The sequence below is a fragment of the Schistocerca americana genome, chromosome 2 (genome assembly GCF_021461395.2).
Source record: "Schistocerca americana isolate TAMUIC-IGC-003095 chromosome 2, iqSchAmer2.1, whole genome shotgun sequence".
NCBI lineage: Eukaryota > Metazoa > Arthropoda > Insecta > Orthoptera > Acrididae > Schistocerca > Schistocerca americana.
The window spans coordinates 959,611,179-959,635,747 of record NC_060120.1 but is presented as its reverse complement, the minus strand read 5'-3'; the positions used below and the strand labels follow the sequence as shown (position 1 = coordinate 959,635,747).

General features: G+C 42.9%; 1 protein-coding gene across 1 annotated transcript; it reads left to right on the top strand.

The window, feature by feature from the left end:
• Window positions 1-4,039: 4,039 nt before the first annotated feature.
• On the top strand, window positions 4,040-16,620 carry LOC124595944. The gene is made up of 3 exons (XM_047134866.1): window positions 4,040-4,188; window positions 10,689-10,884; window positions 16,279-16,620. The coding sequence occupies exons 1-3, from the start codon at window positions 4,120-4,122 to the stop codon at window positions 16,422-16,424; spliced, it is 411 nt and encodes a 136-aa protein (XP_046990822.1). The 5' UTR covers window positions 4,040-4,119; the 3' UTR covers window positions 16,425-16,620.
• Window positions 16,621-24,569: the final 7,949 nt, after the last annotated feature.

Genomic DNA, 24,569 nt, shown 5'->3' with positions numbered 1-24,569 from the left:
CACAAATTTTCGACGAGTGCACTATCTGAGCTTCTGTATCGTTGACTAAACCGCCAAATCATCAGCGAACGCTAGGCACTCAACCTCCGAACCCTAATCTTTGTACCTAAACAATCTCTACTGCCTCTTCTTTCGTGGTTTCCTTCCATTTCCTCATTATATTTTCCATGAAGACACTAAACAGAATGGGTGACAGTTGGTATCCCTGCCTAATTCCTGTCTTAATCTCAACGACCTCTGAAATTTCATCACGAAATTTTACTTTGGAAACGGTTTCCGTTAGCGTTTGCTTTACAGTGTCCCTAATCTTTCTATCTTCTTCAAATTCTTTCAAAACAGTGAACAACTTCCGCCGGTCGACCGCCTCATACAGCATGCTTAGTCCGAGAATGCTTTTCAGAAACGAAGTCAATAATATTTTCATGGTTTCTACCAGAGCGTACGCGCTTTTACTCTTTGGCTCTCAAATGTTCTCACTTATACTTAGCAAATGTCACCACTGACCCGGAGAAAAATGTTTCTTTATCCATACTGATTGCTCGAGACGTGACCAAAATTAACATGAATCAACATGTACATGCCGAAAGCAGACACTGAAAGAGAGAGGAAATATAAAATATTGTTGTTCTCCCACCTCAGTTGTTTCCTGGTAGCTGTTAATGATACTTGCTGTTACTGGGTGTTTACTTCCGCGACAGATAGCTCGGGTCCGTAGCTGTGCAGAGGGAGGGAAAGTAGTGGTGGGGGTTCCACTGTGGGCAACCACTGCATGGAAGGGGAGGTGCACTCCAACAGCTCGAAGTTTCTCACAGGCAGGACTTGTAAGCTACAGTTAGTAAGCTGGCAAACAATTACACATTACTGCAAAATGGAAAAAGAACGCCATGAATTCGTCTACCGAGCAGAGCGTGCTTTTACTGATACACTCAAACCCAGAGATCACACTGAAGAGCCCTAAGCACGGGAGTACAGTCGACAGGGCGACTGAAATGTCAGCACTAGCAGTCTGTATGCCCTCCCTTTGCAGCGATTCAGGCTGCTGTTCTCCCCTGGAAATGATTGTAGAGGTGACAAATGAAGTTTTGCGGAATGGTCTATCATTATAAAGGTTTTCCCAAGAAAACATCGACAAACTCTGGGGACAGGTTCCTTACACCAAAACAAGAAAATTATCTAGTAAACAAGGGCTCTAAAGTGCATATCCTATGGGATATTAGCACTTCTTCGTCTTCGATACTAGGAAACACATCACGCCTACTCCAGTCCCTGTGATTACCATATTCTGGGAGGAGCAAGACGAGAAAAAATGTCTAGTAAACGTGGGCTGTAAACTGCATGCGGTAAGAGCTATGAGCACTTGTTCAGTAGATGAAATGTGTTTCACACTAGTGAAGCGCCCATAGCTCTCAGAGTATGCATTTCAGACTCCATGTTAACTAAACATTTTTTCTCGTTTTGGTCAATATTTCCTCAGAAAATACGGCAAGCAAAGACTTTGCAGTATAAGATATCTGTTTCACAGCATCGAAAATGAACAAGTGCTCATACCACATAAGATATTCATTTTAGAGCCCATGTTTACTAGATATTTTTAGTTATTTCTTTACAAGTAACCTGTCCTTAAAGTTTGTCGGTGTTTTTTGGAACATCCTGTATATATACTCGGTAAACTGCATGGTAGAGGATGCTTCGTATCGACCACTTTCAGTCCTATTCCATGAGCGCATGGAGCGAAGGGAATTCTCTCTGCACACAACGCGGTGCGGATGAATCTTTCTCACTTGAGTATCGTGGCCCCCACGTAAGATGTGCAGTAAAAGCAGCAGAACAGTGGCATAGTCTTTCTCGAAATCCTGTTCTCTCAATTTCAGCAACAGATTTTCGCGAGAACAACGTGGCATGCCTTCCAAAGATCCCCATGCAAATATACATGTTCGTTTAAGTTTGGTATAGACTGTTACGAGTTCTTATAATCCTTGCAGCGTGTGTCTTAATTCCCTCAGTGTCTGTTGCCATGCCACCTTGCAAAGGACGCAACACATTGAACAGTCTTCTATAACAGGTCGTACTAACATCTTTTATGAGTAATTGGTTTCTTGGTGGTTCCTGTGCCCATCGTGTGGTCAGCTAATCCTGGACGCATCCGAAGTGGTATTGCGAGACGAGCAGTTAGGTACTGAACAGGTGTCACAACGAATGTAACTTTTTTGGGGAGTCCACCGTGATCTGAATGGTTTGTGCGTCCCTAAACGAGTTCCTCTCCAGTGCCAATCTCTTCATCTCATAGTAACACTGTTGAGTCGATGTGCTGCGGCCGTACAAACCACAGGTGATAAGATGTTTACCAGACTCCGATGTTTTGGACCTTCTGCAAACAGTCTTCTGGTACCTACGCGATCCCCACACTCATAGAAAGGACTGAAGATGGTGTTGTAACTCCGAAAACAGTCATGATGATTTTATTCTTACTGCATATAAAATTACTGTATTATCCGAGTTTTGAAGAATCACACTTCTCATTCCAAGCAAATATATACTTTTTAGAGTCATCAGTCTTATAACTGGTTTGACGTGGTCCACTCCTGTGTCAACCTTTTCTTTTCAGAGTATCACTTGCAACCTAAGTACTCAGTTATTTGTCGGATGTATTCGAATCTCTGTCTTCCTTTTCAGTTTTACCCTCTACAACTCCGTCTAGTTATTCCACGATGTCTTAACATGTGTCCTATCATCTTGTCCCTTATTATTGTCAGTGTTTTCCAAATGTTCCTTTCCTCGTCGTTTCTGCAGTGAACCTCCTCATTTCTTATCCTTCCGATCTATCTAATTTTCGTGATCCTATCTCAGACGCCTTCGCCGGCCGAAGTGGCCGCGCGGTTCTGGCGCTGCAGTCTGGAACCGCGAGACCGCTACTGTCGCAGGTTCGCATCCTGCCTCGGGCATGGATGTGTGTGATGTCCTTAGGTTAGTTAGGTTTAACTAGTTCTAAGTTCTAGGGGACTAATGACCTCAGCAGTTGAGTCCCATAGTGCTCAGAGCCATTTGAACCATTTTTTTCAGACGCCTTCTTCTCTTCCTGTCAGCGTCCCCCATAGTCACGATTCACTGGCACACAGTGCTGTGCTCCAGGCATATTATATTCAGAAATTTGTTCTTCAAACTAAGTCCAGTGTCTGATACCAGTATGCTTCTCTTGGCCACGAATGGGCTCTTTGCCTGTCCTCGTCCGAATTTTTCTGTCTCGTTGTATGACGGACGATGAATGTAAATCCCGGCCGTAAAAGCTCGCATTGCATCACTATTAGTCACAGTCATCACAACAAACGTAAGTCTCTCATTAGCCTTCTCTAGTACTTATTTCACTATTTCTTTCATTTCTTTTCGCTTTGTATATGCTTAAACGCTTTAACGATGCGGCAACTCCACAATTTAACCACTGATCTTGTAATCGAACACTATAGAATTGTTTGCCTTTCTTATGGACATTACTTTGCATTTATATTTACAGACAATCGCCTTTGAAGACAGTTGCCACCTGATGCACACTGGTGTCCTTTGTGGACGCTAGTCAGTTTTAACGTGATGATGCCCTAACAGGCCGAAAGCTGGTTTGTAACGAACAAATATTAGGCGTGCAATTGTTCTACCAAAACGTGACGGAAGAATCCAAAACATGTGCGAAATGTATTAAACATCAATGAAATCAAAAACCTGTCAGAAATACTACGTTGTAGATGGATATGTAGTTCATTGAAAGTCGGCAGTTAGTTTTAATTTGAAGTGATTGTACGTTAGCAGATCAAAGAGCGTACAATCAGCAGAAGCCGATTAGCTATCAGTTCAGTACAGGCAATCTAAATGTATGTATAGCGACTTGGGTTGTTGTGTGGGGTAGTGTACCGCTACGGTATAACGAAGAGAGAAACTTTACTTGATTAGTCACTAGCCACATTTGACAGACATATTCCTAATCACATAGTAATATTTCCCGGAATTCTGCAAGCTTATAACTAGTGACGCAGAGAGCTTCGCTAACAATTAATTGGATACACAGACGACAGAGGGGGAAGGAGCAAGGAGGGGAGGTATGTCGACTTTCGCCACAACGATACGGTATAAATGCGCCTCTGTGTCCACAGCCGAGGCAGTTGGTTGCGTGTTGGAACAACGGAGAAGACGGTAACCATGGTGAGTTGAGGTTCAAGGTTTCTTCTTCCGACAACGTGAAAATCTGTGTTATGTAATTGTCCCACTGCCACTGTATAGACGGGAGTAAAAGTGACCTTGCTAAGATGTGCGCAGTCTTATCGTATCCTCCACTGAGTTTAACTTAGTGTTGTGGATATTGTTTCCATCGCAAGCTTAACGCCGTTGTCAACGTCACGCTATGTATTTCCCCACGGTTCTTGTTACGTCACCCGATTTTCCTTCCCGCGAAACGTAGGAAACACCACGCCGAGTGCTGTCGAGTACAGTCGCGTACGTTTACAACAGCCGAATAACAATGTGGTAAATGCCATTTCGGTGTTCTTCGTAAAAACTGGAAACAGCAAACGAAAAACAAGACCTCAACAGCCGTGTGGTATAATTTGTGGAAAGCATTAATAAATATACTGTAAAACTCCAGTACCTTCTTCAAGAGGCTAGGTGCAAAGTACACATTTCCTAAGAAATCAATCAGGAAAAGTACTATCACCAATTCAGGATATTTTTAAATACGTGAAGTATGTATGATATAGGAGAATATTTTAGAAATTTTGGCATACACATCAATGTTGAAGTCACTGAAAGTGTTAGTGACTGGTACCGATGTCTACTATATTGATTTCTGAACGATCAACACAATCATCTGAGCGCCAGATTTTGTTTTCTTGCCTGGTCATATGGCGCTCGCATCCTGCCGGCGTTCTGCAGTGACGTCCCATAAAGCTTCGTGCATTAATTTCAATGCGTCTGGTAACTTGGTAAACATTGTTCCTAGTGATGCTCCTTTAATACGTCTCGAAATAAGCTTTACTGGATTCGGGGACAATGCAAGGACGATGTGCTGCCCTCTCCCCGCCAGCACCACCACCACCACCACAACCACCAACGCTTGGCCTATGTCGTTCCTTGACCAATTAAGATATTCCTTCCTAAGACAAAGCTGCTATCAGCCCTAAAGTTGCTATGATGACCGTATTACTTTAGTAGGCCTAGTTCTATTGGAGATGGTACGTCCCTTGCCTTCGATCGACCTTAGGAAAGGGTTAACCTTCCAGTTACAGGAAGAACTAAAGTTTGCAGTCGACAGCGCGACTTCGCATTTGCCACTTTCAGAAGTGACTGTCAGAGGTGAAAGAAGCGATAAGTGACAGAGGAAAATCCAAGGGTCGACAGGCAATTATTATCATTATTGTTATTAACATCGTTATCGACCATCTACTTAATAACCAAGGTAAGCTTACAACCATTATGATATTTGATCTTATTCGTTATTTCCCCTTAAAGCGAAATGTTTATCATCGGTTCTGTTGATCTATGTGTGAACGTGCTGACGTCTTATTTGTTATGCTAGCCCTGCAACATTTATTTAAATCAACTTTGGAATCAGTACATTTATGAAAAACGCTAACGTTTGTTGTTACAATGAAACGTATTATACGTGCAGACTAGCTTCGCATTTGTGAGGTGAGTTCTGGAAGAGTATGTAATGCGATTCCTTCTATTTCTCCGCACGGAGCATCTCCCGCGCCAAGTACCAAGTTAGATGCGGCCAACACCTAAAGGTATGACCAAATCAATACAACTGTCAGTGCAAGAAACTTGAATACGAAACCGGAATAGTAAACTCTTCTAACTGCGGTTCTAGGCGCTACAGTCTGGAACCGCGCGACCGCTACGGTCGCAGGTTCGAATCCTGCGTCGGGCATGGATGTGGGTGATGTCCTTAGGTTAGTTAGGTTTAAGTAGTTCTGAGTTCTAGGGGACTAATGACCTCAGAAGTTAAGTCCCATAGTGCTCTGAGCCATTTGAACCATCTTCTAACTGCACGGCTCACGGATAACTCGGCCGTGTTATGTGAAAGGCAATATCGTCTGACTTTCCAGGCCGCATCAAAAGTATATGACTCTCCATACTATTCACTGCTCAACATTTCGATCGTTCTGTTGGGACCTTCATGATTTCACTCGTGTCCCTGTACGGCTGAACGCTGTCGAAGCACAGTGTCGCATTTACTTATAAAAGGTTGTTTTTCCGTTCTATACTGGAGAAATGGAGTTACTGAGTAACAGTCTTCAGGATGTTATTGGTAAGTCCTCGTTATTTGGCACATACCGAAAGCAGATACTGAAAGAGAGAGGAAATGCAAAATATTATTGTTGTTCTGCCACCTCAGTTGTTTCCTGGTAGCTGTTTATGATCCTCTCTCGCCGTGGCTGCGTGTTTCCTTCCGTGACAGATGGTAAGGTGCCCACAAAATAGCTTGGGCCCATAACCTGTGCAGAGGGCGTATAGGAGAGGGGAGAAAGGTAGTGGTGGGGATTCCACTGTGGGCAGCCACTGCATAGTGGGAGAGGTGCAGTTCAACGACTGACAGTTACTCACAAGCAGAACTTGTAAGCATCAGTTTCTTTACTCTGTGTGGGTAGCTTTATCCCGCTCTGGAGACCACGGCATCACACCACGTGACGTGACCTGGTGGAGAAGGGGGGCGTGTCTCGGGCCCGTTGCGGTGATCCCGTTCCCTGCTGCGCGTATGTGGTGCCGCCGGTTGTGGAAGCGAGTAAATACACTCCTGGAAATGGAAAAAAGAACACATTGACACCGGTGTGTCAGACCCACCATACTTGCTCCGGACACTGCGAGAGGGCTGTACAAGCAATGATCACACGCACGGCACAGCGGACACACCAGGAACCGCGGTGTTGGCCGTCGAATGGCGCTAGCTGCGCAGCATTTGTGCACCGCCGCCGTCAGTGTCAGCCAGTTTGCCGTGGCATACGGAGCTCCATCGCAGTCTTTAACACTGGTAGCATGCCGCGACAGCGTGGACGTGAACCGTATGTGCAGCTGACGGACTTTGAGCGAGGGCGTATAGTGGGCATGCGGGAGGCCGGGTGGACGTACCGCCGAATTGCTCAACACGTGGGGCGTGAGGTCTCCACAGTACATCGATGTTGTCGCCAGTGGTCGGCGGAAGGTGCACGTGCCCGTCGACCTGGGACCGGACCGCAGCGACGCACGGATGCACGCCAAGACCGTAGGATCCTACGCAGTGCCGTAGGGGACCGCACCGCCACTTCCCAGCAAATTAGGGACACTGTTGCTCCTGGGGTATCGGCGAGGACCATTCGCAACCGTCTCCATGAAGCTGGGCTACGGTCCCGCACACCGTTAGGCCGTATTCCGTTCACGCCCCAACATCGTGCAGCCCGCCTCCAGTGGTGTCGCGACAGGCGTGAATGGAGGGACGAATGGAGACGTGTCGTCTTCAGCGATGAGAGTCGCTTCTGCCTTGGTGCCAATGATGGTCGTATGCGTGTTTGGCGGCGTGCAGGTGAGCGCCACAATCAGGACTGCATACGACCGAAGCACACAGGGCCAACACCCGGCATCATGGTGTGGGGAGCGATCTCCTACACTGGCCGTACACCACTGGTGATCGTCGAGGGGACACTGAATAGTGCACGGTACATCCAAACCGTCATCGAACCCATCGTTCTACCATTCCTAGACCGGCAAGGGAACTTGCTGTTCCAACAGGACAATGCACGTCGGCATGTATCCCGTGCCACCCAACGTGCTCTAGAAGGTGTAAGTCAACTACCCTGGCCAGCAAGATCTCCCGATCTGTCCCCCATTGAGCATGTTTGGGACTGGATGAAGCGTCGTCTCACGCGGTCTGCACATCCAGCACGAACGCTGGTCCAACTGAGGCGCCAGGTGGAAATGGCATGGCAAGCCGTTCCACAGGACTACATCCAGCATCTCTACGATCGTCTCCATGGGAGAATAGCAGCCTGCATTGCTGCGAAAGGTGGATATACACTGTACTAGTGCCGACATTGTGCATGCTCTGTTGCCTGTGTCTATGTGCCTGTGGTTCTGTCAGTGTGATCATGTGATGTATCTGATCCCAGGAATGTGTCAATAAAGTTTCCCCTTCCTGGGACAATGAATTCACGGTGTTCTTATTTCAATTTCCAGGAGTGTAGTTTCGAGATTTGATTTGCTGACTACAATATTTTCTCCGTCGGAATTTAGTTTGGTATAGAAGGGGTCAAATTTTAAACCAAATATGGAGTTGATTTTAGTGAGGAATGTGACACTCGTCAATGTTTGCATTAATATCTTCTTCTTCTTTTTCTTCCTTTCTTCCGAGGCTAATGCCTCTTTCCTTCAGTACCTACCCCTCAGTCTGCCCTGAGGTTGTCGCCCCATCTTTTCCTTGGACGGCCAACATTCGTTTTACTAGCTGGTCATTTATTTCTTACGACTTTTCAGAATCTACCGTTTATCCATCCTGTCTATGGGTTCGTTCCATTCACGCTTTCTCAGATGTGCCCATCCATTAATGGAGTCCACTTTACAGTCTTTTATAATGCTTTTAGTTCTCTCCCTATATCACAGCGTCTTCCCTATAGTCCTATGCAGAATTTTCGTTTCCGTGGTTTCTAAGTCTTCTTGTTTTTGATGTTTCCGGTTTTGTCTCATCTGTGTGTGTCGTCATCGATCTCACTATTGTTGTGTATATTCTTTCCTTTGCATCTTTTCCTGTATGCTTGTTTTTCCAAATGTAACATTTAAACACCCTGTTACTTTATTTGCTTTTGCTACTTACTCTCTCATTTCCTTCTCGAAAAAAGTTTCTGCAGGCTATCTTCACTGTTTGTCAGCTAGACTGCATCGTCGGCATAACAAACGATTCTTATTTCTTCGCAACACATTCTGCAACCACTACTAGGCAATACCTTTTTTATGACCTCATCCATGACTGTATTAAAAAGCAGTGGATTTGGAGAGTCGCCTTGTCTAGTACCACTACTAACTGCTATGCAACTGGTTAACCTGGGATGATTTTTTGCCTGGATGCAGTTGGAATAAACGTCATCTGTTGTTTTTATTAAGTTGAAAGGAATCCTCTGTCTGTAGAGCAGATTTACTGTAAGTAGGCTGTTTAGGTTTTTATATTGGTAACGCCACGTAGCGCTCTGTATGAAAATCACTGGCTGTGGTGTGTGCAGTCTGTGGCTGGTTAGCATTGTTGTAATATTCGCTATGGTAGTGTTGGGCAGTTGGATGTTAGCGCGTAGCGTTGCGCAGTTGGAGGTGAGCCGACAGCAGTGGTGGATGTGGGGAGAGAGCTGGCGGAGTTTTGAGAGCGGATGACCTGGACGTATGTCCAGCAGAGACGGTAAATTTGTAAGACTGGATGCCATGAACTGATATATATATTATAACTTTTGAACACTATTAAGGTAAATACATTGTTTGTTCTCTATCAAAATCTTTCATTTGCTAACTATACCTATCAGTAGTTAGTGCCTTCAGCAGTTTGAATCTTTTATTTAATTCATTAATTTTTCTAAGGGGACGTTACATTACCACATCTATTAACTAAATCGTATCGAAGCTTTCTGTAAATCAATAAAACAAAGATGAGCTGTTCTTTTGTATTCAGTGGACTTCTCTATAAGGTATCTAAGAATGAAAACTCCATCTGTGCATCTAAAGCAATAGGCTCCTACTGCTCCTTTGCAAATTGTTAATGCTTTTTATTTTATTTCTTATTATTTTTGTTACGAATTTAAGAACTGAAAGAAGATCTATCCCTCGGTAGTTGAATGGGTCTTTCTTATCTTCTTTTTTGCGCATGAGAATTTTAGTATTAGTTCTCCATTCGTTCGGAAATTGAGTACCAATTATAACATTGTTAACCAACTTGGTTGGTTGTTCAGTTAATGGACATCCTACGTACTCCAGTAAATCATTGGCGATCTAATCTCTCCCAGGAGACTTCCTATTTTTTAACGGACTTACAGCTTCTTCTACCTCTCCATGTGATCATTTATTTGTATACTGATCACTGTTCTCTCTTCATTTTCTGGTGATTTTTACCTTTGTACAACCCTGTTAAATACGTAACCCATGATTCCTCATCTGTGTCGTTCACTTTCAAAATTTCATGTAATTCTTTTCTCTGCTGTCGTATCATTCTTCAAATCTGATTCTGCAACCCAAGTAAGTTACGGTCTAAATTTGTAGAAAAGGTTTCCCAGTGTTCCTGTTTGAAAACGGCTCGCTAGTGACTTTGTCTCATTACGAGCTCTTCTGCAATCCTGATAAGACTCTTGCGTTTTGTGTGTTTTATATTTCAAGCAGGGGCATCTCTTTTTGTTACACATTTCTTTACCCTTTTTGTGAAACCATGGTGTTTTGTTTGTGTTCCTCTCTCGCCTTATAACGCGTGTACTTAGTGTTTCTTGATCTGCATTATACTCTGCATTCATGGGTTCCTCTGCTAATCGTTTGTCATATAAAATTTTTGTAGGTACATACAATAGTGACTGTATATTAATTTTTTCTTCTTGTAAGACTACTATTAATACTGAATCCTCAAGGGCGAAAAATTTTACGCGCATACATGCGTGAAATTATTTAAAATTGTACTCATAATGAAGCCTATTTCTTTTGCTTTGTTCCAGATGTCTTCAAGACTGCTTGCAGTGGTTTTCGTACTGGTTTACGCGATCTGTTGTGTTAATGCCAATCATATTGACTGCAGCCAGATACGGGTGAAATGCGTGGCCGTAGATGCAGCTGTCTGCAGGTCCCGTGGTGGGCTCTTCATCCCAAAAGGCGGCTTCTGCGGATACTGTGACATCTGTCCCAAATACGTAGGCAAGTAGCGGCGATATTTTTCCTTACAACACGGTACAGCGAGACAACATATTTAGCTAAGAAAAAGTTCAAGTAGTAGCTCTTACTAAGCATAAAAAATTTGTTCCAACGCTAGCCTGAGGTGTTATACTAATTGCGTTTGGAAACGTTAACGTACAGCACTACTATCGATGCTTCATTCGTTTTCATTGGTCTTTATTTTCTAAGATATTACATATACAAATATGTTTGATGCATGAATACGACCTTAAACTCACCAGTTTTGCTTTTTGCACTCTACAGATGTTATGTGAGTGTGCCTCTGGTAACACGACACACGCCCAAGCGATAGTCACGTTCGTTCCATACCTTATCACAGCAGCACTGGTGCGTTCTCTGAACTGTTTCAGTGTTCTTGGAGGTGGAGGTACGTGCAGATAGCCCTTAACGTACACCCAAAGGAAAAGGTCACAAGACGCTCTCTCAGGCGACCGGGGCGCCCAAGGGAAAGTTGCACAAGTCACACCAACACCCAACAAAGGAAATGGGAATAATTCACTGAATTACAGACCCAAGTCACTAACGTCAATTTGCAGCAGCATTCTGGAAGATATACTGTGCTCGAACATTATGAATATCTGGAAGAAAGCAATTTATTGATAAAAAGCCAACACCGACTCAAAAAACATCGTTTTTGTCAGATACATCTAGCTCTTTATTCTCACGAAGAAATGAGCGGTATCGACAGGGGAGGTCAAATTCATTCGGTATTTTAGATTTCTAGAAGGCTTTTGACACCATTCTCCACAAGCGACTTCCACTTAAATTGCGTGCCTATGGAATATAGTCTCAGCTGTGTGAGTGGATTCGTGATTTCCTGTCATAAATCGACGGAAAGTCATCGAATAAAACAGAAGTAATATCTGGCGTTCCCCAGGGAAGCGTTATAGGCTCTCTGTTGTTCCTGATCTACATAAACTATTTAGGAGATAATCCGAGCAGTCCTCGCGGATTGTTTGCAGATGATGCTGTCACTTACCGCCATGTAAAGTCGTCAGATGGTCAAAACGAACTGCAAAATGATTTAGACAAGATACCTGTGTGGTACAATAAGCGGCCATCGACTCTAAATCATAAAAAATGTGAAGTCATCCACATGACCACTAAAAGGTATCCGCTAAATTTCAGATACACTACAAACCACACAAATCTAAAGGCTGTAAACTCAACTAAATACTTAGAGATAACTGAATAACTTAAACTCAAACGATCTCGTAGATAACATTGTGGGGAAACCAAAGACTGCGATGTATTGGCAAAAGACTTAGAAAATATAACGGGTCTACTAAAGAGACTGCTTATATTACGCTTGTCCTCCCTCTTATGGTGTCCTACTCTGCAGTGTGGGATCCGCATGATTGACGGAGGACATCGTAAAAGTTCAAAGGAGGACAGCTTGTTTTATTTATATCACCGCGAACCGCGAAATGGGGGGGGGGGGGGGGGGGGAGAATGCCACGGATATGATATTGGAGTGGCAGTCATTAAAGGCGTTTTTCGCTGCGGCAGGATCCTCTCATGAAATTTCAGTCACCAACAACCTCGTCCTCAAAGTGTTAAAATAGTTTTTTGGCACCCACCTACATAGGAAGAAATTCTCATTATAATAAAATAAGAGAAATCAGAGCTCGCACGGAACGATTTGTGTGTTCCTTTTTCCCTCGCGCTGTTAGAGAATGGAACGGTAGTTGGATGAATCGTCTGCCAGGCGCTTAATTGTTAATTGCAGAGTAATCACGTAGATGTAGATGTAGATGAATTGGCGGGCCAAGAGAATTCGCGACCAGTCAATGGGCGAGAGGGGGAAGAGATAGGAACACTGTCACGAAAACAGCGGCTCGACGGTAATACCTCAACAATGGAAGTCACGCGGCGTGAATATTTTCGAGACGTAGTGTTGTTGGGGAATGCTCCACGACATCTCTAACTTATTGGCTTGTCACAGCTTTCGTATTATAACTCATTTTCGAACATGTACTGCATCATTTTTTAAGTCAATACGCATGACATTTCGACTCAAAAGTCGAGACTTTGGGCTTTCCCTGTTAAGTTTTACACGGATCGTTGCTGTGCTGAAAATCGTAATATTCCTTAAACACCGGGATCTCTGGCAATACCAGCCTCCAAAGTATATATAACTCCACCATATCTGTACCAAATATTTAGACTCGGATCAACAGTATCTTTAAGCAATAGAATTTGCGCCCCACAGACCGCTGTGTCTTCCTCAACCAGTAGTGATATCGAGTTGCGGTATGGAGGGGTGTAAGGTCAGTACACAGCTGTTGACAGATTAGTAGACCTGATGTCACTACTGCTCATTCAAGTAGATCCTCAACTAGCATTACGAGGCTGAGTCGACGCTGTTCCAATCCTCCCACTGGGAATAGAATCTGGGTTTACCGAATGGTAGTCAGCTTTTCATGGAACTCATTGCTAGTCATCTTCACGGGAGTATGGTACCTCCCTTACACAGTACATTGAAAATAAAATTTAAGCGATACACACACAGATGCCCTTATTTCATTTCGGAGAAGTACTGAATATAGGAAGACATACTGCTTGGTCCATTGGGTTGACGAGTTTAACCAGCTTGTAAGGTACAGGGTATGTAAAGCTCCACTCAGACATAATTATGACCGGTCATGCGAAATTTCGACTCTCCAAATTGATATTACGACGAACGTAAACATGACACAGCAATGGACTGCTTTTGACACCTCCAAAAATTGACTCATGAGTTACTGATAGATCTTAATCGGGTGGCAGCACCCGACAGGAACTGTTTAGCACCGAGCGAGGTGGCGAAGTGGTTAGCTCACTGGACTCGCATTCGGAAGGACGACGGTTCAAACCAACGTCCGGCCATCCTGATTTAGGTTTTCCGTGATTTCCCTAGATCGCATCAGAGAAATGGCGCGATGGTTCCTTGAAAGGACACGGCCGACATCCTTCCCCATCCTTCCCTAGTTCGATGAGACCGATGTTCCCGCTGTTTGGTCCGCTATCCCACATCAACGAACCAACCAACTAACTAGTTGGCTCCCAAAATCAAACAATACCGCTTTTCTTATAAGCTGGACCCAGATGCTTTCTTCACGAGATTCGAATGGTTCAAATGGCTCTGAGCACTATGGGACTTAACATCGGAGGTCATCAGACCCCTAGAACTTAGAACTACTTAAACCTAACTAACCTAAGAACATCACACACATCCATGCCCGAGGCAGGATTCGAACCTGCGACCGTAGCAGTCGCGCGGTTCCAGACTGAAGCGCCTAGAACCGCTCGACCACCGCGGCCGGCACGAGAATCGAGCTGGTTGCCACTGTGAAAATCTTAATATCTGCGCAGATTATTGCAGAAGCAATACTCTTAAATCTTGCACCATCTCCATCCTGGAGCTAAAGTAACTGCCATAAAATTTGTACAAATCTAATAGCTAGCACAATCTTTGATAACGCATTCTGGATGACGGGAAACATAGTACCATCATAGGGATAAAGGGGCACTCTGATACGCTTAGAAATGCAGAGAAATCGTCAGCAATTACTACCCTTAAATATGTGAAATCTCAAAATAATAATCAAGTGGTACTAAACTGGTAGGCGATTATCCAATGTCAGACAAAAAGCTGTCATTACGCACTGTTTCACCCAGTACAATAATGACAATAGTAATATTAATAGCATTAATCACAAGTTTTACAATAGCAGTTTCACTCAATGTAAGCCCTTCTCAGGTTGGATCTAAGTCCAAAACCTCTACGTGTCTGTGGGGAAGATCCAAACCACATCCTCCTACAGTACACTGAGAATATACGCCATATAAAATTACTTGAAAGAAATCTTACGGCACTTGGCCATCAGGTTACAGCCAGTCTCATTCGTTGCCAACTGACCATCTACCAACACACAGGAAGTTATTGTATGAGTTTCACATCAGCACGAAAACCTCGTAGTATGACATTGCAGAAATAAACAAATGAGCTTTGATGATGATCGGAGGGGTATTTCATTGTTCACCTCTTGACGTTTTGTACAATCCTTGTCTCAAAAAGGTTATGACAATGTACTGCATTGTATTTACACGAACAATTTTTTTTATTTTGTTTGTTTGAGGATACTGTGCTTCCTCTTCTTCTTCTTCGCTGATGGATCACTTAGGACCACGCGTAATCAACATTTGCTGGCCTTCCTTTTCGCCCAGTATTCTTTCATAAACATCGAATGGGCTAGCTTTCGTTGCGGAGACCACGTATGTCGGTTACTTTTTCTCTCTTCTTCCTCAAAAGCCCGTGTGTTTGTGATTTTTCTGATTTCATTTCTATCATGTAGATTTGGAGACCCTAATTCTCTCAGGTCTTTTTCCGTCTATTTGTACCAGTTCGGTCTTGTAGTTTTGTTCTTTAAGAATGTATGGATTTTGTGCGTTAACCTGTTTGAGTCCATTCTTTCAAAATGCCCCATGAATTGGATTCTTCTCATGCGCATTGTGTCTGTTATTTTGGAGATATTTTTATATAATTCTGCATTGGGTTTTGGATAATGCACACCATCTTTAGTTCTTGGTCCTAGGGTTTTCCTCATTATTTTACGTTCTTTCACTTCTAATTCCTCTTTTAGTGTTCTGTGTTAACGGTTTAGTGTCTCAGATGCGTAGAGAGCTTCGGGTTTAATTACTGTTGTGTAGTGTCGTATTTTGCAGTTCCACGAGAGACTCTTTTTGTTATGAATGTTTTTCGTTAATTGAAACGCCGTCTCCATTTTCTGGACTCTTGATCTGACAGATTTCTTTTCATTACAATTTTCTGCAATCCATTCATCTAAATATTTAAATTCTTTTACTCGAGAGATGTAGTTATCACCAATTTTGAGATCAGGAGGTGCACCTTTGATGTCAGTCATAAATTTTGTTTTTTCAGATAAAATCTGTAATCCTAGTTTCGCTGCCTGCTCTTGTAATAATTCTAGCTGTTTCTGTGCATTGGTAATGTCTTGTGCGATCAGTGCCATGCCATCAGCAAATGCTAAACAGTCTAATTCTATGCCCTTACGTCTTGGTCCCAGTCTGTGTGCTGCTTTTCTCCATTCTCTAACAACATACTGTGCTATATTTACCACTTTATTGATTTACTTACGTCGTAGATCACTGTGACAGTTTATGTTATTTCAGAATTTTTACCGGTAAGCTTATATAACTTAGTATCAGATTTAATTTTATACTGTAAAATTCTGAGGTTATCGAGAGTCATAAATAACAAAACAATCTTAAGATGTCCATATGGGCAAATTTCGAAAGCAACTAATACTTCTGAAAAGAATTTTTATAGTTATATGGCATTTTCTTTTTCAGGAGAAGGAGAGTCTTGTGAAGACGACAACCCCTTGGAACCACCGACACCAACTTGCCAGAAGCCACTAATCTGCGACCCGGACACCAAGTTTTGTGTAGCAGAACAGCGTTCCAATTCTTCGCAGGAGACTACTGAGCAGGAATAATCTGACTGTTTTATTTTAGTACATGCTGAAGTTGTTCTACAGGTTCACAGTTTGTATTTCTACAACTGTGAATCAAAGCCATAGCACCTTGTACAGCTGTTACAAAGAAGCGAAAGTGTTTTTTTTAATTTACTTCATCATTTATGTAGATGATGAATTAGAAATAAAATTGTCTGTCTCAGTCGTAGAATGCAAATTACAGTGTATGTTTCACGCGCTATTTCCATCCTTTACTTTATTGCCACGATGAATGAAGTAACTTCCGAAGACATTCTTCAAATCAAATTTGATTCCGGTCAACTGATATTTTCGTGAGAGGTTAGTGATAAGACCACAGGTTTGTAAATGATCCAAATGTCCCGAATTGCTTCACGCTGACCTGGCAGTGAGATAAACGTTTATTTTAAAATTTCTTGCTTTCATGGAAGCGGACAATGAATAGCCACGAAACATTCTGTGCACAGACAAATCCATTTCCGTCTCCAAGGACATTTCAGTACACAAAACTGCAGAAAATTGGAGACGGTATATCCGCTCGCCCCTCAATCGATCCGCTTCATTCTGCAAAGGTAATTACAGGGTGCGAGATGACGGCATCGCTTGTCGCAGGTCATATTTTCTCAAGGAGATGGGTCCTGCGGGTCCTGTTACCTGTACCGTCATTGCTAATCGCTATGAGAATGCCTTCGTCACCAACCATTCAACAGCGTGGATATATGGGTAAGATAATGTATATGCAAGATGGCGCTCCTACGCACATTCCACAACCAGTGAAGTAGCTGCCGCAGATGTTTTTTGGAAGGACTAGTATCATCAGCCACCGTTTTCCTGCAGCCTAATCTTAATCCGCGTTACTTCTGGCTGTGGGGTTATCTAAAATATGCTGAGTTCAGTACTACGCTTGGAAAAATAGCTTTACTATAGCCACACATTGCGCAATGTATTTTGATCGTGACTCCTGAGACACTCCGATCTGTTATGGAACAAGTTGTTTTATCGATTTAAACTTGTGCCTGAAAACAGTGGATATTATACTGCGTGCCAGTCTCGCGACAGTTAAAAACCGACTTCATTGTTGCTTTTTATATGGTTTTTGGCCACAGAACAATTAAAACCGATTTCATTGTTGCTTTTTAAGAGGTTTTAGGCCTCAGAGCAATTAAAAACCGATTGTTTCCATCCGACGTGGTACGACTTGGCTTGGTGAATGGGCTTACATAACAAGCAATGCCGCAACTGTTGAATGTCGCATTCTGTGCCTTGGTGTACATTGCACGGTAGGGTTAGTTTAATGTGCAACTTCCACTACAGCCACCGTATTGAGACTCATCTATCACTTGTAGACGAATCCATTTACGATAATGACGCTTAAAGCGCCATCTAGTGGTAAAATTCTCGCTAACCTTTTGTTGTTTCCAAAACTTTTCTCCTTTCTTTGATAATATTCCATTTATACTTGCCGTCTTTGCATTTAAAGCAGCTGTCCTTTATACAACGTTTTGAAACTGTATTTGTTATTTATTGGTATAATCCGTAGGTGCCTAGTAAAGAAAAACAGACTACTCGATTACCGGTTTACAAATAACTTTCTTTCCACACCGTTACCCCTCTGAGATTTGGTAGACGTAGTTTCTTTGTTATTTCCTCTTGCCTCTGTGTAATTGACAGTGCCTCATACATTCCCAGAAACGAATGTGTTCGTAATGCAATGTATATAATCAAATCTCTCCTAAATCATTTATTTTCAGAGTTTTCAGCATAATTTTCGTTTGAGGAACACCTTATCATTGATGAAGCTGTGTATGGATTTACAGAAAGAGTTATTTTCCGTGTCTATAAGAAAAACAACCCTGACAATTACGATATCAAACTGTTTAAAGACAGGATTTGCTTTTGATTTTCTAGGGGAATGTGCTTGCTTAAATATAGAGGACTTCCTAACCAAGGTAAAGACAGCAAAAGACAAAAAGTTGAAAGGTACCTGTACATTTACGACGAAGAAACATTTTTAGTGTCGGTAGTGGAGGGACAGAAAAGATGTTCTACGTTTACGTTTTTCAGGTCTTTACCAGATGATGAGAAACAGAAGCAGAAGTTAACACTAAAATAGGGATGATAAAGAAGATAAAACCTGATGCCATTCTATAGTACAATCTCAATAAGGTCTACACAGGAATGATCAACTCGTTTCCTATTATCCTTTCAACACAAGGCAAATGAAATTGTGCAAGACACCGTTTTTCCGCCTTTTTGAAATGTCAATCACGAATCCTTTCATCTTGTATAGAAAAACAAAAAATAATCTGGACGAAGACTACCATTTGGCAAATTTTTTTCTGCAATTAGGCGAGAAATTTACGAAGAATCGGGGTGTACATCAATATCCTGCTGCTTCTCAAAATGCACGTAGCAATGGACTTCTAGGAAGACATTTTGTTGGCAGAATTCCTTCCACAGAAAATAAGGATCATCCCACAAGAGCGTGAAAAATTTTTTCAGAAAAGAAGTATCCAGTGACCAGTCTTCAAGAAAAGACTGGTATGGTACATGGTACATGATACATGGTACATGGTACATGGTACTGTACATTCCCCTGTGTGTACTAGAATGTTTCAGATCACATCACACAAGAGCCAATTATTGCTAAATGTGGTAATAAGAATCATCTCTTTTTAATTAAACATATACTGAAATTGTAAAAAAAATATGTGCCAAATTTGTAGTGATTACACTTTGTTTTATAACTTTGTTAAAGAAGAGCCTTCCTACCCCCAAAATGGATATCCATATTTTCTTCTTCTTGCGATTGCGGTTCGTCTAATGCAACAATATGAAAGGCGGTTTTTATTGTTTCATACATGTTTCGCTTCTTTATATTTGTGAAGCATTCCAGTGGCCTGTAATGCAATTCGTTTTTGTATGTAATATTTCCGTTACACAATAATTACAGAGATGTTACCACATAAGTTTTTCGTTTTTGTTTTGCTATTACATGGGGAACAAATTAACAACCTTTTGTAGCATGTTGTGAAGCCTGAAGAATTCATTGAGGCCTTGGAAGAATTGCAGCGATAGTTTTATAAAGGTTTTTAGGACACCGTCAGTCTTACATCTGTTCTCGTGCTGTTTTCGAGACTTTTTGCCGTTTCAGTTGAAAGCGCCCCTGTGCATCTGTAGATGTAACTGACTGACCTGCAGGGTAATTTCAGTTTTAATTAAAACTCATTTTACGTTAAAACAGTCCAGAAAGTCTATAACGTTTTTCTAATGTAGATTTTCCAAGTCTCCATAATGAGGTTGCAAAAGTACTACAATATTTCTATCGACCATATTTCTGTGAAACATTTTTTTCGATTATGAAACTAAGTAACTCACGATTACGTGGCAACTTGAGTCCGAAACTCGATGAAACTGTCTGAATCTGTCCGTGTGCCGACAGTTTTAACCAGATAAAAGTGATATTGTGCCTTCAGCGCATTAAAAATCATTTATTAATACTGAAAATTTATTTTATTTGTGGTCTGCGTTGTTGATAAATGTGAGATATAAAACCAAGTCATATGCAGTTTGACAGTACTGCCTCGTAGAAGCAGCGCTTTCACTATTTGCCCCTCTTCTCCCTGCTCGCGCTCAGAGCGCGGGGTGTAGTTTGGGGAAACGTGAGGCGAGGATGAGTGCCGTGGCGCTCGCGCCCACCCGTCGCCTGCGAGTCGAAATCTTGGCCACCGCTGTTGTGGACCGAAGCTGTAGCGATATCTGATACCTATAAAAAATGTCATGTTTTCAAACTTTGTCGTCAAATGCTTTCTAATCAACTGAATACAGTATCAATGAGAATCGCTGTGCCTACAGTTGCAGGCAGAGTTGCGAGAATACACCACTGGCCATTAAAATTGCTACACCAAGAAGATGACGTGCTACAGACGCGAAATTTAACCGACAGGAAGAAGATGCTGTGATATGCAAATGATTAGCTTTTCAGAGCATTCACACAAGTTTGGCGCCGGTGGCGACACCTACAACGTGTTGACATGGGAAAAGTTTTCAACCGATTTCTCATACACAAACAGCAGTTGACCGGCGTTGCCTGGTGAAACGTTGTTGTGTTGCATCGCCTAAGGAGGAGAAATGAGTACCATCACGTTTCCGACTTTGATAAAGGTCGGATAGTAGCCTATCGCGATTGCGGTTTATCGTATGGTGACATTGCTGCTCGCGTTGGTCGAGATCCAATGACTGTTAGCAGAATATGGAATCGGTGGGTTCGGGAGGGTAATACGGAACGCCGTGCTGGATCCCAAACGGCCTCGCATTACTAGCAGTCGAGATGACAGGCATCTTATCCGCAAGGCTGTAACGGATCGTGCAGCCACGTCTCGATCCCTGAGTCAACAGATGGGGACGCTTGCAAGACAACCACCATCTGCACGAACAGTTCGACGACGTATGCAGCAGCATGGACTATCAGTTCGGAGACCATGGCTGCGGTTACCCTTGACGGTGCGTCACAGACAGGAGCGCCTGCGATGGTGTACTCAACGACGAACCTGGGCGCACGAATGGCAAAACGTCGATTTTTTCGGATGAATCCATGTTCTGTTTACAGCATCATGATGGTCGCATCCGTGTTTGGCGACATCGCGGTGAACGCACATTGGAAGCGTGTATTCGTCATCGCCATACTGGCGTATCACCCGGCGTGATGGTATGGGCGCGGGATTAGCCGAGCGGTCTGAGGTAATCCAATAGGTCACAGAAAACTTAAACAAAAGAAAAAACAGAACAAATAAATCAAGATGAAAATATGGAGGTATGGATGCATAGAATATTACCCAACAGATTACCAAAAACGGCCAGCCTCTACAGTATTTTCCGCTTCATTAAATGAATCTTCCTTGGTGTAGGACGCTGGAGAGAATCCACAGCAGAGTAAATAGACTGAAGCGACAAAGAAACTGGCATAAGCATGCGTATTCAAAACAGAAGTATGTAAACAGGCAGAATACGGTGCTGCGGTCGGCAACGCCTATAGAAGACAATAAGTGTCTGGCGCAGTTGTTAGGTCGGTTACTGCTGCTACAATGGCAGGTTATCAAGATTTAAGTGAGTGCCAACTTCGTGTTATAGTCGGTGCACGAGCGATGGGACACAGCATCTCCGAAGCAGTGATGAAGTGGAGATTTTCCCGTACGACCATTTCACGGGTGTACCGTGAATATCAGGAAACCGGTAAGACATCAAATCTCCGACATCGCTGAGGCCGGGAAAAGATCCTGCAAGAACAGGACCAACGACGACGGAAGAGAATCGTTCAACGTGACAGAAGTGCAACCCTTCCGCAAATTGGTGCTGGTTTCAATACTGGGCCATCACCAAGTGTCAGCTTGCGAAAAATTCAACGAAACATCATCGGCTCGTGTGCCCTTGATGACTGCACGACACAAAGCTTTACGCCTCGCCTGGGCCCGTCAACACCGACATTGAACTGTTGATGACTGGAATCATGTTGCCTGGTCGGATAAGTCTCGTTTCAAATTGTATTGAGTGGATGGACGTGTACGGCTATGGAGATAACCTCATGAATCCATGGACCCTGCGTTTCAGCAGGAGACTGTTCAAGCTGTTGGAGGCTCTATAATGGTGTGGGGCGTGTGCATTGTAAATCCTAAGGACCTGGTCAATTCCAGCAGGTCAATGCGTCATCCCACACGTCCAGAATTGCTACAGAATGGCTCCAGGAAAACTGTTCTGAGTTGAAATACTTCCGCTGGCCACCAAACTCCCAAACATGAACATTATTGATCATATCTGGGATGCCTTGCAACGTTCTATTCAGAAGAGATCTCCACCATCTCGTACTCTTGTGGAGTTATGGACAGCCCTGTAGGTTTCGTGGTGTCAGTTCCCTCCAGCACTACGTCAGGCATTAGTCGAATCCATGCCACGTCGTATTACGGGACTTACGCGTACACGCGAGGGCCCTACACGATATTAAGCAGGTGGACCAGTTTCTTTGGCTCTTCAGTGTGGATGGTTTGGGCTTCTCCGCAGTCGCAGGCAGAACTGACAACTGGAAATGCCCATTTTTGGAAACTACATCTGGATTCTCGTAGTATTGACAGAGCGCCACATATGAGTTCATATTTCCTTCCGGCCATCCATATTAAGGTGTCACGTGTTTTCTGTAACTCACTTAAACGGATGCTCGGATAGCTCTTTCGAAAACAACACCTTTCTCTTCCTTGCTAAGTTCGAGCTTGCAATCCGCTTCTAACGACTTCATCGTCGTTGAGAAATGAAACTCTAACCTTACGTACTTCATTTCTTAATGTTGTTGATGCTAAGAGAAGAGTTTCATCTCAAACATCCGACAACTACGTGTAAATTTCGGTTGGGTGTAAACCGCCCGAAACAAGGAATTCTTGGTAACACGCTATTCCACTGGAGTTGGTTCAGTTCCTTGGCTGATCTTCCATGTTCATGTTTTTCGTGGTTTCCGTAAAGCGATCGATATTCTTGTCCATCCTTGTGAAATCACAGCTTTTGCTGCATATCCAGCGAACTCGTCATCGATGACACATTAAACCCTATGACAGCCACCTGTTGTATCCATCTTTCGTAATGTGTATTCATATGCACGTAGATAAGCACTTGTATCTCTCAGAGAACGTACAGACATTCTGCTGCCTGTTGGAGTAGCTGAAAAGGCATGTCTTAACCAAGCGATTTAAACTCTGAGATTGTTCAGCCAAGTAGCATTGCTTGGCGCGGAGAATTAAAATGTGAGGCCCTACAAGGCTTATGGTCAAAGGGAACTTTCGCTTCCGTCCGCTACTGTGAACACACTCTGCTTTCGTGCTTGGGCGTGGCGAAATATTTAGAATAGAAGCCAGTCTTGTCATTTTGAAATGGCCACACTGGAACGACATCGTCTAGGATTATGGCGAGATGGTTGCTTGCTTAGGTGGCCTTAGCGTAGCTATACGTTACGCGGTTTTCCACATTTATTCACATGCTATAATTTTTAATTCATGGGAGAAATATTAGTTTATTTGTTCCGTTTCACAACTTTGTTGGAACATTTGGGGATCACTTCATTCATCCGCGTCTGTAAGCTGTCTTTCCCACTGGTTTTCCACTCATTAAATAATATTATGCGCGCAAATATGAATACCGAAATGGATGGTCATGTAAAATCACACTGTCCTTTGAGGGGCAGTTGTATGTAGGATATGATACTTTGTATTCATTGTCTGTACAATATATACATGTTTACTAAGTATTCATATAACTTGCGAATCTTACGAAGTCATTTTCCACTCGTCTGATCTTAGCTTAAATCCTCACTTGTGGACGATTAAGAACCTCATTCACAAGAGAATCACATTCAGTTTCATTAAGAAAGAGAATAATCTGCCTTCCGCAGAGAGAGTATTATTAAATGGAATTATCAGTTAACATGGTAAGTGGGTGTAGCAGTGGAACTTTAAAGCACTTTTTTGCAGTGACGGAGACGATATTTAGCTACAGTACGAGGACGCTTCACTTTATTAGGTGTTGTGGTATACCAAGTGTACTTCCATTTGCACTGGACGAATTACTCCTACAAGGAGTGATTCATTAACTCCTATAGGGAGTAGCTATAGCAAATTGGTTGCAAAGATTATGGTTTCAAGTTATGTTGATTTAGCCTGTTAAATCGTCTTTCATTATTCTGTTGTTCAAAAAATGGTTCAAATGGCTCTGAGCTCTATGGGACTTAACATCTGTGGTCATGTCCCCTAGAACTTAGAACTACTTAAACCTAACTAACCTAAGGACATCACACACATCCATGCCCGAGGCAGGATTCGAGCCTGCGACCGTAGCGGTCACGTGGTTCCAGACTGAAGCGCCCAGAACCGCACGACCACACCGGCCGACTGAGAAAGTTCTTTGTCGCTACAGTATATAAGGTAGAAGTCAGATCGCATTGTTCATCACTTATGGGTCGGATTTCATTAAAAGCGCAATGTTTCAGATCGTTCCTAGGATAGTATAAAGCTTCGCATTTACTCTTTGAGTAGGCTCTGTACTGTTTTACGTCTTCCGCAACGCTCATTTTATTATCATTTCTTCTTCTTAGACCAGTTTTCGAAATCACCT